Here is a 23,085-nt window from a genome sequence, read left to right on the forward strand (position 1 = left end):
TAGTTAGAACTATTGATAGAACTACTGAGAAACAGAACTTAGGTACATACAGATATCTTATTTTAAAAAATACACATACATACATACACAGGTAGACATTCAGATGTGCTTAATGCGGCAATCCTCCGTTAGCGAGTTAACACAGAACACCCCGTGCGGGGGCTGCGCGCAGTTAGCTTGTTAACGCATTAGCGCCGTTCATGTACTAACTGCCTTGTTTTGTGCTGTATACTCTAAGGGTCTGGACGTACCAAGGTTTAACTTTTATTAACAATGTTGGGAGTCATTACAGTGACTCTTGGGCAGTGGTTCGCTTCCTGCAAGACTTATCCCATGGTGCACTGGGGTCCGTTGCCAAAAAGGATAAAGGACTAATCCAAATCCAATACTGAATTATAGCAATGAGCTACGTTCAGGATCAACATGTTTTACATATTACAAATTATTACAGTAATAGCTAAAAGAAGATACTAAATATGTAAAGAGTGTTTGAAAGCACATTTTAAGACAATACTGTACCTTAAAATTCCAGTGAAAATGCAAAATATGGGGTTAAATAATCTTAAAACCACAAATGAGTCCTAATCCTTTAAAAAAAATGCTTCATGCATTTTAAAATATTTAACTCCTGAATAAAGTCACTCCCTGCATCACTCATCAGTCTAGTCAGTGTTGTGCATACATCCTGAAAGTTTTTCATTTTCATAACAACCTTCCAGAAATTTGCATTTTGGCACGCAAAACAAGTGTCATTAATCATACTTGTAAGTGCATGCCTCAAACTCAGATTTAAGGTGAGCAGAAAACCTCACTAGAGAAAAACTTTACCCCTTTGGCAGAATTAATAAAAGCATCTTTCTGCTGTCAGACACTGTACATTCATCAATCTACACATATAGAAAAGGTGAAACATTGAAGTGATGACATACATACTTTTTCTTTTTTGCCTAGAGATGAGCTTCATTCTGCCTTTGGTGTTTTAGGAGTTAGGTAAATGCTGCATTTTAGAAGGTTCATCTTGAACTAAACTTTATTATTATTGATGGTAAAGAAAACTATTTTACAACCTTTTCATGGGTTTGTGCGTTCCTGCAGCTTGTGGGTGTGTTTAGGTTAAATTACGCCTTCTGACTTAAAATATGTATATTTTTACTGAACTTTACACAATGACTGGTGGTTCATAGGATTGTCGGGAAGGTTAGACATGCACTGCTGCTAATTGTAAATATTATGTTTTCCAAACCCTGATATGAAAACGGATTGTTTCAGTTCTCAAACTGAGATAAGGCTAAATACCAGAGCCACACCTTGATGTACCTAATGAATACCTTCATGTGCTCTGGCATGCTGAACACATTAGTAGTCATCCAGGTCATGGTAATCTAAGGAGCTCGGAAAGAAAAGCGAGTGGACTTCTTTAAGTTCCTCGACGACGCTTCACCTCTCATCAGAGAAGCTTATTCAAGTATTAGACCAAATGGTGGAGAGTCCCAGGTATTTAAACCCTAATGGGATTTGTCCGTTAAGAGGACTGTTGACCTACTATGGTCATGTGCCTCATCATATGAGCCATGGTGTGAAAAAGGTGTGGGTCATTATCTTCAGAGGTTTCAGATGAAACCATTGTGCAACCTTGCCTCACCCTATCATGTGACTTACTGAGATCAACTGATGCAAGTTGTGAGTGGGCATTAAGGCTTTAACCTAAGATGAAGACAAAGCAGACTTGTTCCCAAGAGTTTGCAAATTGGATCCATGGTCAGGGGACATAGAACAAAGTTGATTGCAAATGGTCCATTTGGTAAAGTAAATCCATTGGGCATCTTTCTTAGCCTTTAGACAATAATTCTGATGGCAAAGAACCACACGGGACAGGTGAAAAAAAAAAAAAAAAGAACAAAGTTGATTCTATGGAGAGCACACACCGACTTCTAACTGAATGGATAAGACAGGTCCATTTCACTATCGATACACTCCAGAATAAGATCAACCAAAGTCTTCAAAACACTCCTACCCTCCCTGATTTAAGAAGAAGTTTCTAAGTTTGTGGAAAGGCTCAGCAGGCCCAACAAATTATACGAAAAGACAGACAATTTCATAAATTCCGTACATTGCAAACAAAAACGTATCATCCCGAGTCGATACGTAGACCGTACAGACAAAAACAGGAGGACACCACAACGGAAGACAGTCAGGAAAAGTAGATGAAGAAATTAGCAGACATAATGTACATATTGGGCTTGTGAACTGTAAATAAACCTTCACTGAACTGAGTCCTGCATTTGAGTCTGGCCATGTGAGGTATGGTACACAAGTAAATTCATTACTAAAATTTGACTATTCTTTTTATTATGTCAACAATGTCAGAAACAGAAAGTGGCCAAAATACACGTTATTAATCAGGCTTGCCAGTCATTCCCCTAAATCACAGCTTTTCTTCACTGAATCTGAAAAGAAAAAGTTACTAGCCAAATGACTTAATTTTGCAATTTCTCCATAACAGCCACCCATGGTGGATGTCATCACAGCCACGAAAACAGCAATAAGGAATAATTAACTGCATACCACCGTCTGTACCCAGGGGATGCAATACCCTGTATATATGGACTTCCAAAGATTCACAAGAAGAGTCCCACTCAGAGCCATTGTTAGCAGTATAAACTCAGCCACCTACAATATTTCTAAGCACCTCACCACTGTCCGAGCTCTCCTTTTGGGTAACACATGCCATTACATCAAATACTGACTTCACTGCAATGGCAGATGAAACCATAGTGTGCCTTGATGTGGTTTCTCTCTTCAGTTGCATACCTACAACTGAGGCAACTGAGTTGTAGGTATGTGAGAACATCACTACAGCAAGTCAGCTCCTTAAAAAACACATGAGCCCATGGCACATTGGTGTGCCATGGGCTCATGTGTCACCCATTGTTGTCAACCTTTACATGGAGGAAGTGGAAAGTAAAGCTCTTGTCTCTTTCAAAGGAACTGCATCTAGCCACTGGTACAGATACGTGGATTACACCTGGGTCAAAATCAAAACCCAAGAAGTCGAAGCCTTCACTGTTCACATCAACTTAGTGGATAGAAACATAAGGTTCACCAGAAAAGATACAAAGGTTAGTAGTTTGCACACACCAGTAGGCTACCTACTCTTTGAAACCCACCATGAAAAATTGCATACCCTTCATAATGATTCCATCTTAGTCTAATTTTACCTTGTTTAACTTTTATACTTGCTTTTATACTCTCATACTTCAAGTCAGTTTTATTTATACAGCGCCAAATCACAACAACAGTGGCCTCAAGGTGCTTTATATTTTAAGGTAGACCATACAATAATACAACAGAGTAAATCACAACAATCATATGATGACCTATGAGCAAGCACTTTGGAAGGAAAAACTAGCGGTAGAACTAGACTCAATGAGGAGGGGCCATCTGCTGTGACTGGTTGGGGTGAGGGGAGGAAGCCAGGATAAAAGATATGCTGTGGAAGAGAGCCAGAGTTTAATAATAAGTAATGATTCAATGCAGAGAGGAGTACAAACACATAATGAGTAAGAAAGGTGACTGAAGAAGAAATACTCAATGCATCATGGGAATCCCCCAGCAGCCTAGACCTGTTGCAGCATAACTAAGGGAGGATTCAGGGTCACCTGATCCAGCCCTAACTATATGCTCTAGCAAAAAGGAAAGTTTTTTTTTAAGCCTAATCTTAAAGTTAGATGGTGTCTGTTTGTTGAATCCAAATTAGAACCTGGTTCCACAGAAGAAAGGTCTTAAAACTGAATGCTCTGGTTCCTAATTTACTTTTAAATACTATAGGAACAACAAGTAAGCAGTCTGAGAGCAAAGCGCTCTAATAGGGTGATATGGTACTATAAGGTCAATAACATAAGATGAAGCCCGATTATTCAAGACCTTATACGTGAGGAGCAGGATTTTGAATTCAATTCTGGATTTAACAGAGAGCCAATGAAGAGAACATAGAACATCATAGAAGACAACATAGAAGAGCCACCTCGACTGGATTTTGTACATATTGGGCTTGTGAACTGTAAATAAACCTTCACTGAACTGAGTCCTGCATTTGAGTCTGGCCATGTGAGTAATGGTACACAAGTGAATTCATTATTAAACTTCAACTATTCTTTTTCTCATGTCAGAAACAGAATGTGGCCAAAATACACATCACTAATCAGGCTTCTTTTTCCACATGTGACTTGCCAGTTATTCCCCTAAATCACAGCTTCTCTTTTCTCCACATACTGACTGGTTACAAAAAGCTCTTTACATCTTAATACATTTTAAAACTCAGTCTCTAGAAGAAACAAAAAACGTTATGTGTTTCTCATTTTTATGTCTCTTAGATCAGCCTTTGGCTGTTTTGATGTTGATGTACCGGACCCAATATGTTTGGCCTTCCTTGCACACTTTCCTGCCAGAGATATTTTACTGTTTTAGGAAACTGCTCCACTGATGTCTGCGTGCGTTTGTGAATCTTCCGTTGCTGGCTTTGTCATTACTATGGCTCATCCACATGGTATTCTTCGTATATGGTCAGTGACTTTACGTTCACACAAAACATTCAACATACAGCTGTGTGCAGATTTCTGGCTTCACCCCTCATTTCTTTATATTTTGCTTCCAATGAAACAGACTTAATTCTTAACTCTTTAAAATCTGATCCATGAAATAATCCTTACCACTTGTTCTCCAGGCTTTTGGAAGGTCTTTCAGGGGTTTTCTTTAGACATTGGCTGCTTTTTCACTCATTTTCAGTCCAGTCCTCCAGTCTGATCATCTTTAGAAGAATATTTGTTTGTTGTTTGTTTGTTTGTTTTGTTTATTAAGCCACTTAATGCTGACCTATGAATCAGTCAAGCATAAAAAGGCTCCTAACTTAAAGGATGTGTCTGCACAAAACAGAAAACTTATATGACCCATTTAAATTGTATCTTTCAGCAATTTGTTACTAGCAGCCTGTTCCAAAAACACATAATTTGTTACCATTTCTTTAGTTGAATCTATAAATAAAGGGCAAATATAACACAATTTGATTGGCATAAAATATTATTTTTGTACTGATGAGGTGATTTCCAAAGAGCTATTAACCAAAAACCTGACATAATACCAGCCTGTGGTATTAGAGATCTTGTCACCAGGCAATACCGTATGGAAATCATCTGATTGGTGAGAACTCTTTTTCAGCATGTCAGTGATCCCAAACACACTGCCAATGCAGTAAAAGCATTCCTGGATTGTCCTGACTTAGAACGGAACAAAAGAAAGCCAAAATCCAAAGAGGAGCTTTGAATGTCCTTCAAGAAACTATTCCGAGTGACTACTTAAAGAAACGACCAGAAAGTTTTCCCAAGAAAGTTCAGGGTGTGTTAAAGAATAAGGTGTAAATAACTTTCAAGCTCATTAGAACTGTATCTGTGTTTGTCCTATATGTTTTACTTCTATTTTCTTAGCAACATATTAGGAAGAGTGGCGGCTCAAGACGCTGTATGTGCAGTAAGAATATCATTTATAGTCGCTTCAGGCAGCTTTTTGTTTTTCAGATGGAAACATGGCTCAGAAGGATAGCTGAAAGCAAAGCCATTACATGTCTGTGTTTGTTGTCTGAGTTCTGCCAAAAAATAATTATGCACTACATATGATGAGCATTAGTGAGGGAAGAAGATTGTACTTCAAAAGTTAAATTTGCCTCCATAAGATTGAGCATATAAACAAAGTCGTACATCTTATGTAAATATAATGCAATTGCAATTTTACAAAATGTTTTAGTCTGACAGCATTTTAACCACATGAATATGATTCACTAGCCAACACTGAAACACTCCCTTCACTTATTAATGTAATTAAACATGTAAGAACACATAAAGAAGAAGCAACAGATCATCATCTGGACTATAAGCTTGGATTTTTAGTCATTTTATAAGGGGAATGTACTAACTGTAAACTATGTAAAGGCCCCATAACACCCCAGAGATGAAGTTTATAGGTAAATTACTTTAGTCTAGTGCAAACCTCTGTTACCTCAGTTTTCCCTGCATTTTTCCTGAGCTAAAGCGTTCATGCATGTAAGACTGTCAGACTGCTGGAAGGAGTAACTGCAGCCCCTGGTACAGATAATAACTTTTTCAATAGCTGGGTGATTCATGCAGGAGACCCTTTTTAAAAAAAAAATTAAAATCTGTGAGTGAGCGCTTAAGTTAACTTCATGTCATTCTTGATGACTCCTATCAAAGCAGTGTTTCAGATTAGTAGTACGCTGTTCAATATTTAGCACCCTTTGAACCAGATGTTAAAGTAGGAACAGCGAGCTTTCCCAAATATTGAAGCATTGTTTCACCTTGGGGATGATAGTGCAAGAGCTTGCTGGAGTCAGAAAAGAACATGATCTCTCTGTCCATAAATCACAAAGCCTGAGACAGGTTTACTAGCGACCGTGATCCAGTTTTCTTTTTTCAGACAGCCCTGTGCAGCTTATGTGGATTTCAACTGAGGACAATAAGCATTTGATTAAAAAAAGAGGTCAGGATGCACACATTTAGTTTTTCATAAAGAAAAGGTATTTTAGTTTCCTCTAATTTAATCAGCTTGTTGCCCAAACTTTTTTATCAGCTTTCTTTTAATCAAGATTATTTTTAAATACTCACATTTTTTAGAGAACAGGGCTTTGCTGAAGCGGAACTTTTTCTTCTTTTACTGACTTTTTGCAGCCACTTCAGGGACACTAACTTTCTATAATACGGACCTCAGTGGAGGGCTGAGGGGAAACTGTGACTTAAGATCCTGATGTCTGTTAGGAAAACCATTAATTTATATGGGGGTTTTATGACATGTGGACAAGCGGCGTGTATTTGTGGCTCAAAAATGCAGTGCAGAGGACACAGCTGCACCATATTTTAATGTGTCTTTTACAGCTTCACCAGGAAAAAAAGGCAATTCGTTTTGACGCTTGCATTAATTGGAATCATTTGTTGTTCATTTTTTCGCATTTGTTGTGGTTGCACAATTTCCATTTGTTTCTGCTTATAGTTATAGCTCATTCATGCACAATTAGCTCTTTAACAAACCTGTTTATTTCATGGTCATAATATGAAAACATGAAACACATGGGATACCACTACCCATTTTGTTACTGGTTCATAGGAGATGTGCACTGGATAACAACATATATACTATTGTTTATGTATATCAAGTTCTAGTCTCAAGTTAATTGCCATCTTACGCCACTGCAGTGACATAGTTGCCTTGTTATGGTGAATGCTTATTTAGCGGGCTTGCACAAGGACATATAAATAAGTAGATACAAATGTTAATCATTTACTCAAGATGAATGTCTTCATTTTGAACAGATCATAGTACTGTTTGGAATAATGTTGATTGAGAGAATTATTTATCTATTATACACACAAACGCTATAAAAACCTAACATTAGACCTGCATAGCAAAAATCTGAGCCTGGAACAGTCCATGATTGATTGCATTTGTGCTTCCATTTAGAAAGGCTCTTCTTTTTGGCACACAGGCATAAATTTGTTTACACAATGCCTGAGAAGCCCCTCAGTGCCATAATTCCTGCTCAATCCCTCATTTTTCTTCCGATCTTTCTCCTAAACCAATATAAAAGAAATACTAAATAGTGGACGTGACCATTACTCTCTTCTGATTATAATTGTTTTTATGAACACCGACAATCGCATATATGCTCAAAAAGTTATGGAAAACAAAGTGTGTATCTGGAACAAAGTGACACTGACAAAAAGGCAGCAATAAATTACTGACATAACTGCATCTACAGCTAAAATGAAAGTCTGGCCAAAGGATAAAAATAGATAAATATGAGAACAACTACATGCGATTTAAATGACTAATCATTAAAGTAATGGTATGTTTTGATCCGCACTGTGATTAAACTGAAGACTAGCAGTCTAGGAAAATACGAGGTCAGGCAGGGGGAATCTGGACAAAACAGTTTTATTAAGGTTTTTTTTAAGGGGCATTATGAACATTATATAGTAGTCATGTGGAAAAAACCCACAGAGCTGCCTGTAAAAGAGTTGTACATTCATTACAGCCTTGTGTCTGGTTCTTCCAAATAACTTCTTAAATAACTCATTTTATAGCTGCTTAATCTGACTTTTATCTTATAAACTCGAAACTGAAACTCCACAAAAAAGCAGGTTACTGAATGTAAGTTACTTGAATAATTGAGGATCAGCAAAGCCAGAAACCCACATGCATATCATTTGAGTGTTGGCTGGGATGTAATTCCTCATTAATCATTGTGCATGTGTTTCAGTAGCTCCATGAGTATTGAAATGTTGAAGTCTGTTTACACAAAGAATTCAAATAACCTGTTTCTGGTTAAAACCAATCTTAATGTTGCAACTCTTCACGAAAACAGCGAATAAACAGCAAGACTAACAGTCATACTCTCTCTGTTATGCCACCTCTAACTTTTAGTTTGTGCTGCACTAATGATAATTTAATAATTATCATTATCATTTGATAATTCTTAACTGTTCAAAAATGAATTATTAAGACAATTCTGATGTCCACATAGAAAAAACATTGCTGTGACCAAACTAAATCCATAATCTATAGCTCTAAAGCAAATCACTCTTCCAAAATGGTGACCCATACATATGTTGCTCATATGTGGGCCAACCTTAACAACAGAAGACATGTTATTACCAGCCTGTTCCAGCTACAGACATTAGTCGACCTCTCGGTGAAGCAGAACAAATTCAAAATTTCCCCATCTGGTAATATAATCAAAGTAAAGACAGGCAACCTGTTTGTAGTGCACTCAGCACAACTGGACAAAAACTACAGTGAAGCAGAGTATGATGCACGTACAATTCAATGAGATGAATAATAAACTATAACTAACTTCAGAAAACAAATTCGGTAATAAGAGAATGAAAAACAGATTTCTTTTTTATTCACTTTGAGCACAATTTACAGAAACACAGGAACAAAGTTCTTATTAAATATGACCTTCAATCTTTTTCAGTGTCTTCCAATTTTTTTAACCAAGTCTTTTTTTAATAATCTAAATAGTCAAATCTCCTCCTTCATTTGGAACAAAAAACCACCTAGGCTGAAACAGAGTGTATTACAAAGACCGCGGAGCGCAGGAGGCTTGGCACTCCCAAATTTTCTGTTTTATTACTGGGCAGCTAATATAAGAGCATTATTGTACTGGATGAAAGACCATGATAATTTATCATCATCATGGGTAACACTGGAGCGGCTATCGGTGAGTCAATCCTCCCTGGTGTCTTTGCTGTGTGCCAGATTACCTCTGGCGAGACCGATCTCCAGCTTCACCACGAATCCTCTTGTTGTCCACTCACTGAAGTTATGGTATCAGCTCAGACGGCACTTTAAACAGACTGAACTCTCTCTTAATGCACCACCGCATAGACGTTGCATGTTCTCCCCATCCTTGACGGACGAGGCATTTAACATATGGACAAAGCTGGGAATAACGTCAATGGCTGCTCTTTTCGCGGACAATATCTTTTCCTCATTTGAACAGCTGGTGAACAAGTTCAAGATCCCTCAGTCACACTTTTTCAGGTATCTACAACTCAGGAATTTTGTTGCTTCTAATACTGACTGCTTTCCGTCCTGTCCACCACCATCCCTTTTGGATGATATTTTTGATTTTAAGCCAAATGCTAAGCGGGTTATAAGTGATGTTTATGAGCTGTTGAGTAATTTTAGGCTGTCCACATTGCAATCACTTAGGGAACGATGGGGAAGTGATCTTGGCCAACGGATTACAGATGAGACTTGGCACAAGATAATCAATAGCATTTCTTCATCATCTATTTGCCTTAAACATGTGGTGATTCAGTTCAAAGTTGTTCACCGTCTCCATTGGTCTAAAACTAGACTGAGCAAAATCAAGGATGGGTTTGACCCCACATGTGACCGGTGCAAACGAGAGCCTGCTTCCCTATTTCACATGTTCTGGGCGTGTCCAAAACTGGGTAGCTTTTGGAAAAGCATATTTGAAACCATATCCAACATATTTGGTGTTCCAATTGCACCCTGCCCGTTTATAGCTATTTTTGGAGTGACGCCTTGTGATGCCAGTCTTTCCAAATCACACTCTGATCTTCTGGCCTTCTGCACTCTTTTGGCCCGTAGAATGATATTATTGAAATGGAAAGAGCCACTTCCACCTGTATATGGGCAATGGGTTAAGGATGTCATGTATTTATTCTTATTGTATTCTAATTTTTGCGTCATAACTTTTGCACTGTCCACTTCCTGCTGTGACAAAACAAATTTCCCACGTGTGGGACTAATAAAGGTTATCTTATCTTATCTTATCTTACTATACTCAGCTGGAAAAGATCCGCTACACTGTAAAAGGTTCGGTTCGGCGGTTCTATGACACATGGCAACCTTTTCTTACTTACTTTGAAAGATTAAGTCCGGATACTATTGCTTAATGTGCGTGTGAGTGGGTTTTTTTTTTTTCCTCTTGCTGTTGTTCATTTATTTTATTATTTACTTTGTATCTGTAACTTTATTTTATTTTATGTTATTTTGTCTCTCCTTTCTACGGAGCCCCCCAGGGGACATGGGAGAAAAAAAAATTACGGAGGAAAAAAAAAAAATTACGGAGAAAAAAAAAAATTAAGACGGACTTTTGCGAGATCTCGCAAAAGTATTGCGAGCGCTCGCAAAAGTATTGCGAGATCTCGCAATAAGTATTGCGAGCGCTCGCAATACTTATTGCGAGATCTCGCAATACTTTTGCGAGCGCTCGCAATACTTATTGCGAGATCTCGCAATACTTTTGCGAGCGCTCGCAATACTTTTGCGAGATCTCGCAAAAGTCCGTCTTAATTTTTTTTTTTCTCCCTAATTTTTTTTTTTTCCTCCCTAATTTTTTTTTTCTCCCATGTCCCCTGGGGGGCTCCGTACCTTTCCTCTCTGGCTGGGTTTTAGTTACACTGTTCTGGGGGGGTGGGGGCACAACTGTTTGTTAATTTTGCCATAATTGTTGTTGGAAGCAATTCTTTGTTCAATAAAAAGACCTTGATCAAAAAAAAAAAAAAAAATATGACCTTCATATGTTAAGGACTGGAGCTCAGATCCTTTGAACATCAGCTTGCCCTCGGGCATGACAGAGTTCAAAATAGTGAGCTAAAGCTGCACTGGATTAACACCGCAACATGTGTGAAGAGCATGTCCAGTCTGGTCCCAGTGTTTTGGCATCTGTGCTCAGTGAATACTGGGAATCTGTCAAACTGGAGATTAGACTTGTTGAGCTATTTTCCAGGGTCACAGCAGCTAAGAAACTGATGAGAGTCAGACTAGTAAAACAAAAACACAAGTGATTCAGAAAAAGTTCATTCTTAGTAAATTATGCATGTTGATTTGTTCTTATTGCTTTTAAAATGCCTGTAGGTTTCTGCTGTTTGATGGCGACATGCTAGGTAATTTCATAGTCATTAGAGGCGCATTTGAACCAAGCTGCATGTCTAATCATTCCCATGATTAGACAAAATGTTTCAACTATGAAGGATGCTAAAGGTTTTTGATTAGATTGAACTCAGAGCAACATAAAAACTGTGCCGTTTTCACCACCTCATACTCAAAATCTATGTTTGAGGTAGGATTTGACTCCCTCTGGTGTGCAGTCTCAAAAATCAGAAATCTAGTAACTGAAGGTGTCTATGGCCAACGTGACATGTTTTTAAAATCCATAGCAAATCTTCTCTTTTCGTCAGTAGATTTGTAGATATTTTCTTATTGTCCTTGGGGGCTCAATAACATGTGTTAGCAATTTCAATGAGCCATTTGCAGAGTGTTGAAAGAAGAACAACGAACAAGAAGTGGGCATGTCCTGCCTGACTCACTTTCTTCTCCTCTGGAAATATTTTACAACAATTGTATCAACATTTTGATGAACCAGCATAATTTTCTGTCTAGTCGGTCAACGGTTCGTCTGAACATTAAAATGATTTAGCACCGGTAAACAGAATCCTCAGTTTCACAGCTGCTGTGAGTGTTCAGTAAACAGGATACGGTCACTGAGCAGATTAATGTTTCAGCTTTCTCAACAGCTGGGTGACCCGAGGTCAGCTCAGACCTCTGAGGTATAACAGAGGCTTTCGGGAATCTGTTTTCAATTTTTTGTTGAATACATTCATTTGAGTTACATTAATGAAAACATATCCATTTTGTTACTTTAATTGGTGATCACCTATTAAACTAACCCATGCATGTCTTTGGATTATGGAAGCAAGTTTGAGTAAGCTGCAGACACAGGAATAGCATGCAATCTTCAGTGCATAGTTTGAGTTTGGGCATCAAGCACAAGGGTCATGACCACCTTCTTCAGCACAGCCCAAACTCTCTCAGGCAAATGTTCTTGTGATTTCTTGTAAGGTCCAGGCTACAGGGAGGCCAATCCATGACCGATAGTGCTCCATTGTGCATTTTTCTAAACAAGTATTGTAGCCGGCTAAGGGGAGGAGCCACTAGCTTAAAGACTCATGGGTCTGTTCATCTGACATTCACGTGTTAAGTTACAGAGTTATAACAGCTATTCCAGTTATCTTGATCTGTTGTTGTTGTTGTTATTGTTAATGTTTAACATTATTGCAGCTGTTTTCTGTATTGATTGTGGCCAGCAATGGCCACCATGACTAAGACTGCTGTACCAGTTAATGACCACTGTTGTGATTTAGGGTGATGCAATCAACAGATACATACTGGTTGTTGAAAAGTGTAAGAAACACAGGGTCTCCAGGTCAAACTAGAGATCTGTGTCTCCTTCTTGGCTTACCTTTGCAACAGTAAAATATCACTGTAATGGCAGCATGTCTGGGATACTGCGATGCTGAAAAATCAACATATTGTCAGCCACATGCTTACCTGATGGCATTGCATGTCAGATCAAAATTAGAATTTTCTGCATTCATAGTGAATCATCCAAGATTTCCCCAAAATTTGGTTAATAGCTTCAAAGAAAAAAATTATAAATATATTTTTTAAAAACAAACAAACAAAACAAAAACCTTAGCATGGCTTGAGACTGTTGAAAATGCTGCATTGTGAACTTGCTTTTTATCATAAGTTCAGCTAGTTTGCATTATTGATGAGAAGTCCTAAAAGGTGTCTCTTTATTAATATTAAGAAATATATTTACACTGCCACCGCATCATTCAGTCACCGTTTTTGAATCTATATGGAAGTGTGTATAAGTGCATAATTTCTGCTTGATATTAATGGAACTGAAATTTGATTTAATGGAAAATAAATTGTTGCAGTTGCTCACTATGACCAATAGATGGAAGTGTCCCCTTATTCAAATGGTTCATTTATCAGTAGAAGCTATTTGAATGGGTGCTTAGTGACCTCTTGTGGTTATGGTGACGAACTACAAAAATTGTCAAGTTTAGGTGGCGTTTCACTACTTCCGGTATCTATTTTTTTAAAAGGGGGCTGACATGTGATCGTATTGGGCACGTCGGGTCGGTCGTGGAACTTTTGCTTTGAAAGGTCAGTAATGACCTCATGACACCACTAGGCTCTCCTTTACTTTAGGGAGTCGTCCAGCAGCGAAGTCTAGTTTATTTACTCAGGTTGCCGATTGAAGTTATCACTCTTTGCTAGCTAGGAGGAACGTTAGCAGGCCAATTAATAAGCTGTTCTTTGGTGTTTTTCCGCTCTCTAAGGTAAGAGCTAATATCATTCGCTATTAGGTGAGTTGGAGCTAGCTGACAGCTAGTAGTTATCACTAATTACGACTTCACGTGTTATATATATATGTTGCTGTCGGTACACTAAAATCGTGGCATAGCTCCTGACTTTGTCCGAACGCAGATGTTAGCTCTTGTTGATCTGTGTTAGCAAGTTTAACACGAGGATTAGTGTGTTTAAAGCCTGTTTTAGTGGATCGTTTTAAACCAGTAACACTGACGTACGTAACGAAAATAAACCAGGTAACATGTGATCTAGAAAGACCAAGAGGGCCATTTGCGCGATGCGTTTCACTTCTAAGTGACTTGTACTTGTGATCAAGTTTGGGGTCGAAGTTAAGTAAGCAGTAAAATATCATTTGAATAACCTTTAGCCATTTCAAAGTCTAGCCAAGATAATCATTTCCCTGCATGTGCTGTACTTAATAGAAATTTACCAATTGTCTTGTTTCAGAGCAATGGAGAAAGCTAAACAAGATGCATTTGATAATGCCAGACTTCAAGTGATCAAAGATGGCTATGAAAGGGCCTTCGAGTGCATCAATAAAGGACTCACTGCAGATGAAGCCGGAGACAAGAGTCAGGCCCTGGAGCTCTACAAAAAAGGACGACAGCACCTTCTTAGGGCTATCAGTGTACCTTCGAAGGGGGAAGAGTGTGTTGGCAACTCCTGGGAATCAGCAAGGCAGATGCAGCAGAAGATGCAGGAGACCCTGAACAACATCACCACCCGCATGGCCATACTAGAGACCAGCTCTGACCCTGAATCTGCAGTATCTGCCCCTGATGCAACAAGCATTTCTGCAAAAGGTCTCTACCCAGGACTTCCCACCACAGAGAAGCCAGTACGGCCGCCTCCACCAGACATTCCTTCTGCTAATGGTCAGCCAGCTAGAGCTGTAGGAGGTTTGCCTCCAAGCGGAGGAGTGGGTCTACCCCTCTCACCTACCAGACCCTCTGCGGTTCCTGCCGAACAGCCTCCAGCCTACTCTCCTCAGGCAGCCGATGGTCACATATCAGTCTCATATGGAACAGATTCAGGGGAGATGTCATTGGTCGGGGAAGAGTTCTACAGTCATACATCTAACTCGACACCTTCCCCTCAGAGCATAGGTGAAGATGGAGAGGAGCTGCTGTACATTCCCAACGGTGTGCAGATATTTTTTGTCACACCTGAGGGGCAAGTGAGCGCTCCCTCATACCCCGGCTACCTGCGGCTGGTGAGGTTTACCAGCGATCACTCAGACAGAGTGCCTAATCGACCACCAGCATTTCTGCAGGTGAGAGGGGGAAAATTATTTTATTTATTTATATATATATATCTTTTTACTTTGTTATTTTAAAATTATACATTCATGTGGTGTTAAGCAATCACTCAAAAAATATGTTATCAATTTTCTTCCTCCTTTTCTTTTTTGTGTCCCTTTACCCGATTTCATAAGATGTTTGCTCAATTTCTTAATATCCGCATTACAGTGAGTCATCAGCAGAGGGACATAGGCCGGTTAAAGATCAATGTCCCTCCTTCCTAAGGACAGAGTCATGTGAGGGTTGTTTACCTAATGCCCTAGTAGTCCCAGTAGGTAGGTTAATGGCTATGATGTCATCCTCGGCGGAATCCCAGACATGAATCAGATTTGGGGCACAGGTGACAATATTCAGAAAAAGAAATGAAGTTATTTGGAGTGTTCATATGTGTAGGCATGTGCACTATGCCAAGATGATGTGTGAACTTAATTTTCCGTTTTAAAAAGAAAATGACAGTAGCTAGGAGCTAGATGGGCATGCAGCTCCCAAACTGACAGGTGTATCTAAATGTATTTTAATATAAATGAAAAAGTATAAAGTTTTTTTTAGTAGGAGGTGGGGGTTTTTTTTTTTGTGTGTGTGTGTGTGTGTTTGTTTGTTTTTACACATTTAAAACTAAAGCAGTGTTTGAACATTAATATCTCAAAGACCTTTAAAGATGAAAACCTTGACCTGTATGAAAACCTTGACCTTTACCTGTAAATTGAATGAGGATGTGCACTTAAAGCCAAATTAAAAACCAGAATCTTCTAGGAAGCTAGAGTACCCACACAAACACTTGGAGAACATGCAAACTCAACACAGCAAAATGGTGGAGTCGAACTCAGGACCTTTTTGCTGTGAGGCAATAGTGCTAGCCACTGCACCACCTGTTTCGTAAAATGTGTAGAATCACATATTAACATGAAATTGTTAGTCACAAAAATAAATAAAACACTGTTATTTGGTAATGGGGTTTTTTGTGTTTTTTGGTTGTTTTTGTTTTTTTTATTGGGGGGGGGGGGGATTTTTTAACATATCACATGGGTTGTGAATCTTCACAGATGAGCATGATGTAGTTTGAGATGCTTTCCAGATTTTTCTTTTTCTTTTGACTTGAAATAAGTTGCTTAATACAAACCAATGATGCAGTGAAATCAAAGGTTGTGAGGTGTTTTGAACTGCCAAGTTGGATTTGTACAGGTCAACACCGCAACCAGTCAATGATAAGATAAGAAAGGGTTTGGAGGTATGTAGACAGCTTAAGCTCTTTATTAAGAGACTAAATCAATAACACCAAATGGCTCTAACCTATTCAGGATTATTTGTTATGATTACATTTGCCTTTCATGCCACTAGTGTCATGAGACTAAAATTTGCCTATTTAGTGGGGGATTTCCCAGGTGTTATTGAAAGTGTGTGACATCAGTGATTCACATGAGTGCAAGTAATTACGTAAACCCAGCTTACACAGTTATGCTCTGTAATCTTGTTAGACATGCAGCAATCACAGGATGACTGTGTACTCTAGTTTGTCGCACTGTGTTGTGCAGAAGCACCATTTGTAAAACCAGGATTCATTCAAGGTTACTTTTGAAAACTTCTAGTAAAACAAAATGTCTGCAGACTTCTTTCTCCTGTTAAATGTAACTTTCACCTCAATTCACTTACTATACTATATTACACACATCATTTCATATCATAGTATACCTGTTTTGATTTGTTTTTAATCACATTTTCCATTTGTTGCATTTTCTTCACTTTCTTTTGATCCTGGCAGGTGTGTGACTGGCTGTACCCTCTCATGGCCATGAACTCTCCAGTGTTACTCTGTAACACTGGTGTGTTTATGTTTCCGGACATGATGGCACCAGCTCCAGGGTATTATGTGGGAGTGGTTTTGTCCTCTGAGCTCCCTGCTACAGACAGAGGACTGTTTCAGGACCTGTTGTCCCAGATGACAGATCTGAGGGTTCAGGTCAGTGTGTTTCACTGTGGTTAGATCTGCAACAGCATGAAATATTTGGTATTATCTGGCAAACAATTGCAAACAGAGACCAGGCTGTAAGGCCTGTGTTTCCCAAACAGTAGAGTCTGTGGCTAAATATATCCCCAAACAGAGATCATGCTGTATTTGATTTCTGTGTTTAAAGAAATAACAAGATTTTTTTTTTTAAACTAGAAAATCTAAACTTTCCCAACTTCAGATTTTTTAAATTCCAGTTTAATTGTTTTGTTGATTCTTACACAAACAACACTTTTGATGCTGCACTCTGCTGTATTGTTGGCTTGCAATGAAACTCTTGCTGCTGCTTATTTCTGATCTAGCAGCCCTCCCCAAATTACCCCTGCCTCAGCATTGTGGGGATTTGACTCAGGCAGGTGAGGAGAATTAATCAGTTATAATGCTCTTATCTGCAGCAGTTAGAACCTTAGAGCTTCAGCTGAAAGACAAGTGCCAGTTTAGCCATGATGGAGGTGTCATTTTGATTGGAGTGACACCAGGCAAGGTCATTTTTAATGAATGCACACAGCCTAATTATCTTGTCAAATGGAGGTGATATCACATCAGAAAGTAAGCATTTTTTTTAATTTCTTTATTATTCAGTCTAATAGTATACCAGAGATTTTTAGCTCAAATCTTTCGTTACAGCAGAGAGATGTTTTTAAAATGGCAGTCTGTTTGAGAGCAAACAAATAGCGCATTGTAATGAGGAGTGCAGAATGAGAGGATGCATTGTGTGCATTGGGGGGTTACTGGGAGACGAACATCTGTAGATGTGTGCAGCTTCCACAAGTTGTCCAAAGTATTTATTTTCATCCCACACTGTCTGTCTTCATTCTGCACTGGCTAACCAATGTGTCTCTATGATCAGGCTCCAGAAGAAGCTGCAGATACCATTAATCTCAGCCAGAAGGTGTCTGTTGATACACCTGAGCAACCAGCAGAGGCTCCTGCAGAGACTCCAGCAGAGACTGAAGAGGAAAAGACTTTACCTGAATGGAGTGAAAAGGTGGCAAGCGGGATCCTGACAGGTAAGCAGTGTCTCTTAAGTTTTTAATATCATTGTTTTACAAAGTTAGGAGTTTGGAATTGGATTGTTTATGAATATAGGTCAGCAGTCCTCACTAATGATCACTAACGCTGTCTGCCCTGTGTGATCCTGTCAGGTGCATCCTGGCTAAGCTGGGGACTGGTCAAAGGAGCTGAGTACACAGGCATAGCCATTCACAAAGGGGCAGCTAAACTCAGAGAACATATCACTCCAGAGGACAAACCCACCCCCGTCAGCCCCACAGTCACAAAAGGCCTCCATGTTGCCAAGCAAGCTACAGGAGGAGCTGTCAAAGTCAGCCAGTTTCTAGGTCATTAAGTCATCTTCAGTCAGCATTTTTTACTGTCCTTGAGTGTTAATTTGGCAGTGAACTTATAATTTACTAATGCTTTCTTACTGCAGTGGATGGCGTGTGTTCTGTTGCTAGCTGCGTGGGTCGAGAGTTGGCTCCACATGTGAAAAAACACGGAGGCAAGCTGATCCCAGAGTCTATGAAGAAGGATAAAGATGGGCGTTCCAACATTGATGGAGCCATGGTGGTGGCTGCAAGTGGTGTGCAAGGTAAAGTTAATTTTCACTTTATATTCTTTAAAACATTTTTTTTGTTTTTTTTTGGGTTTGTTTGTTTTTTATTAAAAACCATATTTTTTATTTGTTTGTACTTTTATATATACACAGACGTTTTTGAAAAGACCTTTTGGTCATTTGTCACATGACCAGAAATTAAAAAAAATAAATAAATAAGAGCTCTTCTATGACAAGTGTGTAGAGGATAGTATTCAGATTAAAACACCTCAGCCGTGCTGTGTATTGTCATGCACTGGCAGAGAGCATGATAAAAAAGCATTTTTTGTTTTGCTTTTCCTGCATTGACCACCACATCCTTTTCACCAGGTTTGGCACCCTCTGACTTTGCCCTCTTTCCCAAAATTCAGCTTGAATGTCTGCTGTGTAAAATAGCAGCTATTCTGGAAATGTTACCGTTAAAAACACGCTTCAAGGGAATTTTGTCCAGTCTGAATCTGATGTATTTCATTATTACGCCCTTTGCATAAATGTATCTACCCTTACAAACACATACAAATAATACTCTTGTGTTTTCCCAGGATTTGCAACCATGTGGACAGGTTTGGAAGTAGCAGCAAAGGACATAGCTACAAGTGTAGCTTCAGAAACAGTGACCACCGTAAAACACAAGTAAGAAATTAAATAAATATAGTTTAATTACTTCTGACTACTGTCACTGCTTGAATGTGCACATATGCAATTTTTTGATCAGCACTGCTCGGGAGACGGGTTTTTGATGTGTATGTTGTAAATGACTGCATACATTGTGTAAGCAAAAACCAAAAGTGCACTCACTCTCTTCAATTTGCTTTGCAGATTTAGGGGTCTACAAAACAACTCTGACACTCCTAATGAGACAAAGTGTAATTTTTCCTGATTCTCCACAACTGTTTAATGCTTTTCACTTCTAATTGTGCACATAACACAAGCTTCTGGGTTTTTTTGTTCTCTTTAACAAAGCACTCTTCAGCCCTATGCTGTACCAGTTCACTCCCTTTTCTTGTGTGCCAATTTGGATTACGGGGCCTCTTTAAGTGATTCCATTGATTTCTAACAGTGTTTCTGAAGGAAATGTTATAATTGACAGTATTTTCATCCTGCCTGCCTCAACGGGTTCTCGTGTTCTAAGAAATTCTGCAAAATGGTTATCAGATATCTTCACATCAGAGTTAAAAACTGGTTTCAGGAGGGAAATTCTTAAAATGTTCTTATAATGATGGAAATCTGCCGTACTGTTTCTTTCTTTGAATACGTTTTGGCTTCGTTAGGCATTCCTGGGAAATCACTAAGCTGGACTCTACAGTATTACATTTGCTTTGTTTTTGCATGCATGTGTCAATACAAGTTGATTTGGTTAGAATTTGTAAATGAAATTGGCCAAAAAAGATCTTCCCATCTGCTTCCAATTGGGTAAAATTGCCAATATTCTGGCAAACAAATGTATTTATTCCAGATTGCACACTTGCATGCACTTGCAACCCTCACTCCCTCACAGAAATTCACTCGACGCATGATGGCATCTTTACAGTCTTTGCACTACATATTAATTAATTCTTCCCATACCCTCTTCTCCCCGCCTCTCGCTCTGACCTCTCACTCAATCTGACTCTGAAGGTACGGAGCAGCGGCAGGACAAGCCACAGACCATGCTGTCAATTCTGCCATTAATGTCGGTATCACTGCCTTCAATGTTGACAACCTGGGGATCAAAGCTGTGGTGAAAAGGACTGGCAGGCACACAGCGCAAGCACTTTTGGAAGACTACAAGATTCAGAAAAAACCTGAAAATGGGACTCAAGTGGAGAAGTTGGAGAAATAGCTGGTAGTGTCCTGCCTCATTCCCACAGCAATGCCTTAAAACAAAATTTGTAATTTCTATTAAATCATTCTATATTTAATATTCTTTATTTATAAAACTGGTTCTAGATTTACAAGGTAACTACTGATTATATTCATATCCTATAGTTTGATACTGCTTGGAACTTGCACTTTAATATTTATGTAATACAGGAAGATTGGACCTAAATGTGAAGGACCTGAAAATTATATAATACACACCAAAAGATTAATTATAAATGATACAATATCCTACATAACATTTAATTCATTTTGAACTGTTTAACACTGCTGTTTGTATGAAGAAAGCTTTGTTCTTGAATAGACATAATTATTTAATATGCATTTGTGTGTTTCCCATAATAGCAAATGTGTTTTAAACAAAAGATGATGAAATATGTGTGCATATTTACTTTCACATATATTTAAGACCAAAGTAATACCAGCTGTACTGTTTCACTATGGTGTTGAAAATGTCAAGTTATCTCTGCTTCTAACTGTGCCTTCAAATATCAAATGATAACATTAAAAATTAACATTTCAAGCTCCAAAATTTGACTAAAACACAACAGATTCGGGACAAGTATGTAGTCTCTCTATACTCAATCAGTAACCAGTAAGATGTAAATGCATCTCAGGAGTCTAAAAGATGTTGTGCTCCAGTCTGCAGGGCTTGCTTCTGTATTTTCGACTTAGTTGTAGCCATGTTATTTTTAAATGTGGCTTATTGTATTTCATAAAAAATTCACTGTAATATGTAAACAAATATCCCAAAGAGTATTTGTAATGTTTAAATGGCCTCTAGTTGCACATTGAGATTTTGTTCCCAGCTGAATTACTCAATAAAGATGAAGACTAAATGAAGCATCCTTAGGAGTCTAAAGTAAATATTTTGTGCCAGCAGAAGTGCATATTTGCGAGTGCAGTCAATTACTTTTAATTCCTCAGGAGTTAGGGAAGTTAAGTGTGAACTATGAGCCTAGTACCTCCACCTAGTGGCGACCATTCAATCAAGCTTAATTTAACCATGTACATTCATGTCTCCTGAATGGGTGATCCAGATTAGTTTTCTTCTTTAATACCAGCTAAACACGAGGTAAAATTAAGTGCAGGTGCAAAGAGATTTGTGAAAAAGCCTTGAGCCAGCCCCTTAGTTACTTTTGCTTGCAAGGAGCCAGACGTTGTCATTTTTATTTAGTTATTAAAGTGGTCTTGACCAGTAGTTCTCCAGGCTTCCTGGAAATATTCGAAACCTTTTTCAGATATTGGCTGCTTTTCAACCATTTTCAGTCCAGTTCTTGTACCTGACAATTTTTAGAGGAATGTTCAAAGCTACTTAACACAAAATTTAAGTACAAAAGAAATGTTTTGTGCTTAATATTGATAAGCAACATTCATGCAATAAAAAGGCTTCCAACTCGAGGGATGAACCAATGTTGTCTCTACAGGCAAAGAACCAGTTTTAAACTTTATCTTTAGGCACTTTGAAAAGAAAAAAGAAAAAAGACGTTCATAAGTACTGAGGTTCAAGCTTGTCAGAATTTAACAAATTAAAATATACTGCATTTCCATTAATGTTTGTACATTTCACTGATTACTGTATCATTTCTCATTTTGCCAAAAAAAAAAAAAATAATTAGGGGGCTTAAGACTTACACATATTGAATATTTACATTCAGTACATAAATTATTCCATTTATTTCAGCAGCTTATAAAGATTTTAACTGATAAGATGCCATATCTTTACTCAAACTTCACATAGGTATCCAGTCCAGTTGTTTGTTTAGCATCTCATTTTTAATGTACTCGCTGGAGAGGGAAAAGCAAATTGTAATAATTGCAAATGCAGCATTTTGCCTGTGTTCGTCGGTTTTATATTTCAAGATTAAATGCTTTGAGGTTTCTAGTGGAAATTATGACTCATCTTTACTATAATTCCTACAATGATGCACTGAAAAATTAAAGATGTTACTCAATATGAAAAGAAATGTCATCTGCATCAGTCTGACAATGCAGGGGGGAAAAATGCAAACATTTTTATCAAATATTGGCAAAACACGTTTAATGAAGTCTGCAGACCGAACTGCATAAATACCTCATGGTGTTGCTATAAGCTAATCATTTCGAAACTTTCTGTATATGCGGTCTAAACATCTTTTATACACAAATTAAAATAAAAAGGAAAGAAAAGAAAATACAGCCGTCTCTCTACTAGCTGGTCATTTCAAACTGCAAAGTTGCAGTAACTTTGTACTTAATCAGGACCCGTTTCAGGGGAAAGGACAAAATCTACAAGATTAGGATCAGGGAAGCACAAGTTACTACTGCTATCCAAAAGCAAATCGAGCCAAAATGGACTAACCGCATCACACTGACTGTCTGTTAAAAGGCTACTGCAGTTGGCACTGTCTGGGAAAAGTCTTGAATCGCACAAAGCTTCTGAAACTGCAAGAGTGACGTCATCAGAGCTTGAAGGTTCCCTTTGAAGTTTACATGGTGAGATAACTAGTTGGCTTGTAAAATCTACTGATACAATGTCAGGTTGGCTAACCTGAGGTAAGTCAGTGTAACACACTTCAGTTTTT

The 23,085-nt window shown here is 38.4% G+C and overlaps 1 protein-coding gene across 3 annotated transcripts; it reads left to right on the top strand.

Annotated features, from left to right (window-relative positions):
* Nucleotides 1–13,501: 13,501 nt before the first annotated feature.
* Nucleotides 13,502–22,459, top strand: spartb (spartin b). Of its 3 annotated transcripts, none has more exons than XM_080889314.1 (8): nucleotides 13,502–13,554; nucleotides 14,209–15,034; nucleotides 16,822–17,019; nucleotides 17,918–18,077; nucleotides 18,213–18,407; nucleotides 18,500–18,658; nucleotides 19,204–19,294; nucleotides 20,279–22,459. In XM_080889314.1, the coding sequence occupies exons 2-8, from the start codon at nucleotides 14,213–14,215 to the stop codon at nucleotides 20,481–20,483; spliced, it is 1,830 nt and encodes a 609-aa protein (XP_080745440.1). In that variant the 5' UTR covers nucleotides 13,502–13,554; nucleotides 14,209–14,212; the 3' UTR covers nucleotides 20,484–22,459. The 3 variants fall into 3 exon arrangements, with proteins under 3 accessions (XP_080745440.1, XP_080745439.1, XP_080745441.1); XM_080889313.1 differs by lacking the exon at nucleotides 13,502–13,554 and adding an exon at nucleotides 13,561–13,730 and having other exon boundaries at nucleotides 20,279–22,457; XM_080889315.1 differs by lacking the exon at nucleotides 13,502–13,554 and adding an exon at nucleotides 13,561–13,730 and having other exon boundaries at nucleotides 19,481–20,418.
* Nucleotides 22,460–23,085: the final 626 nt, after the last annotated feature.

The sequence above is a fragment of the Rhamphochromis sp. 'chilingali' genome, assembly GCF_963969265.1.
Source record: "Rhamphochromis sp. 'chilingali' genome assembly, chromosome: 8".
NCBI lineage: Eukaryota > Metazoa > Chordata > Actinopteri > Cichliformes > Cichlidae > Rhamphochromis > Rhamphochromis sp. 'chilingali'.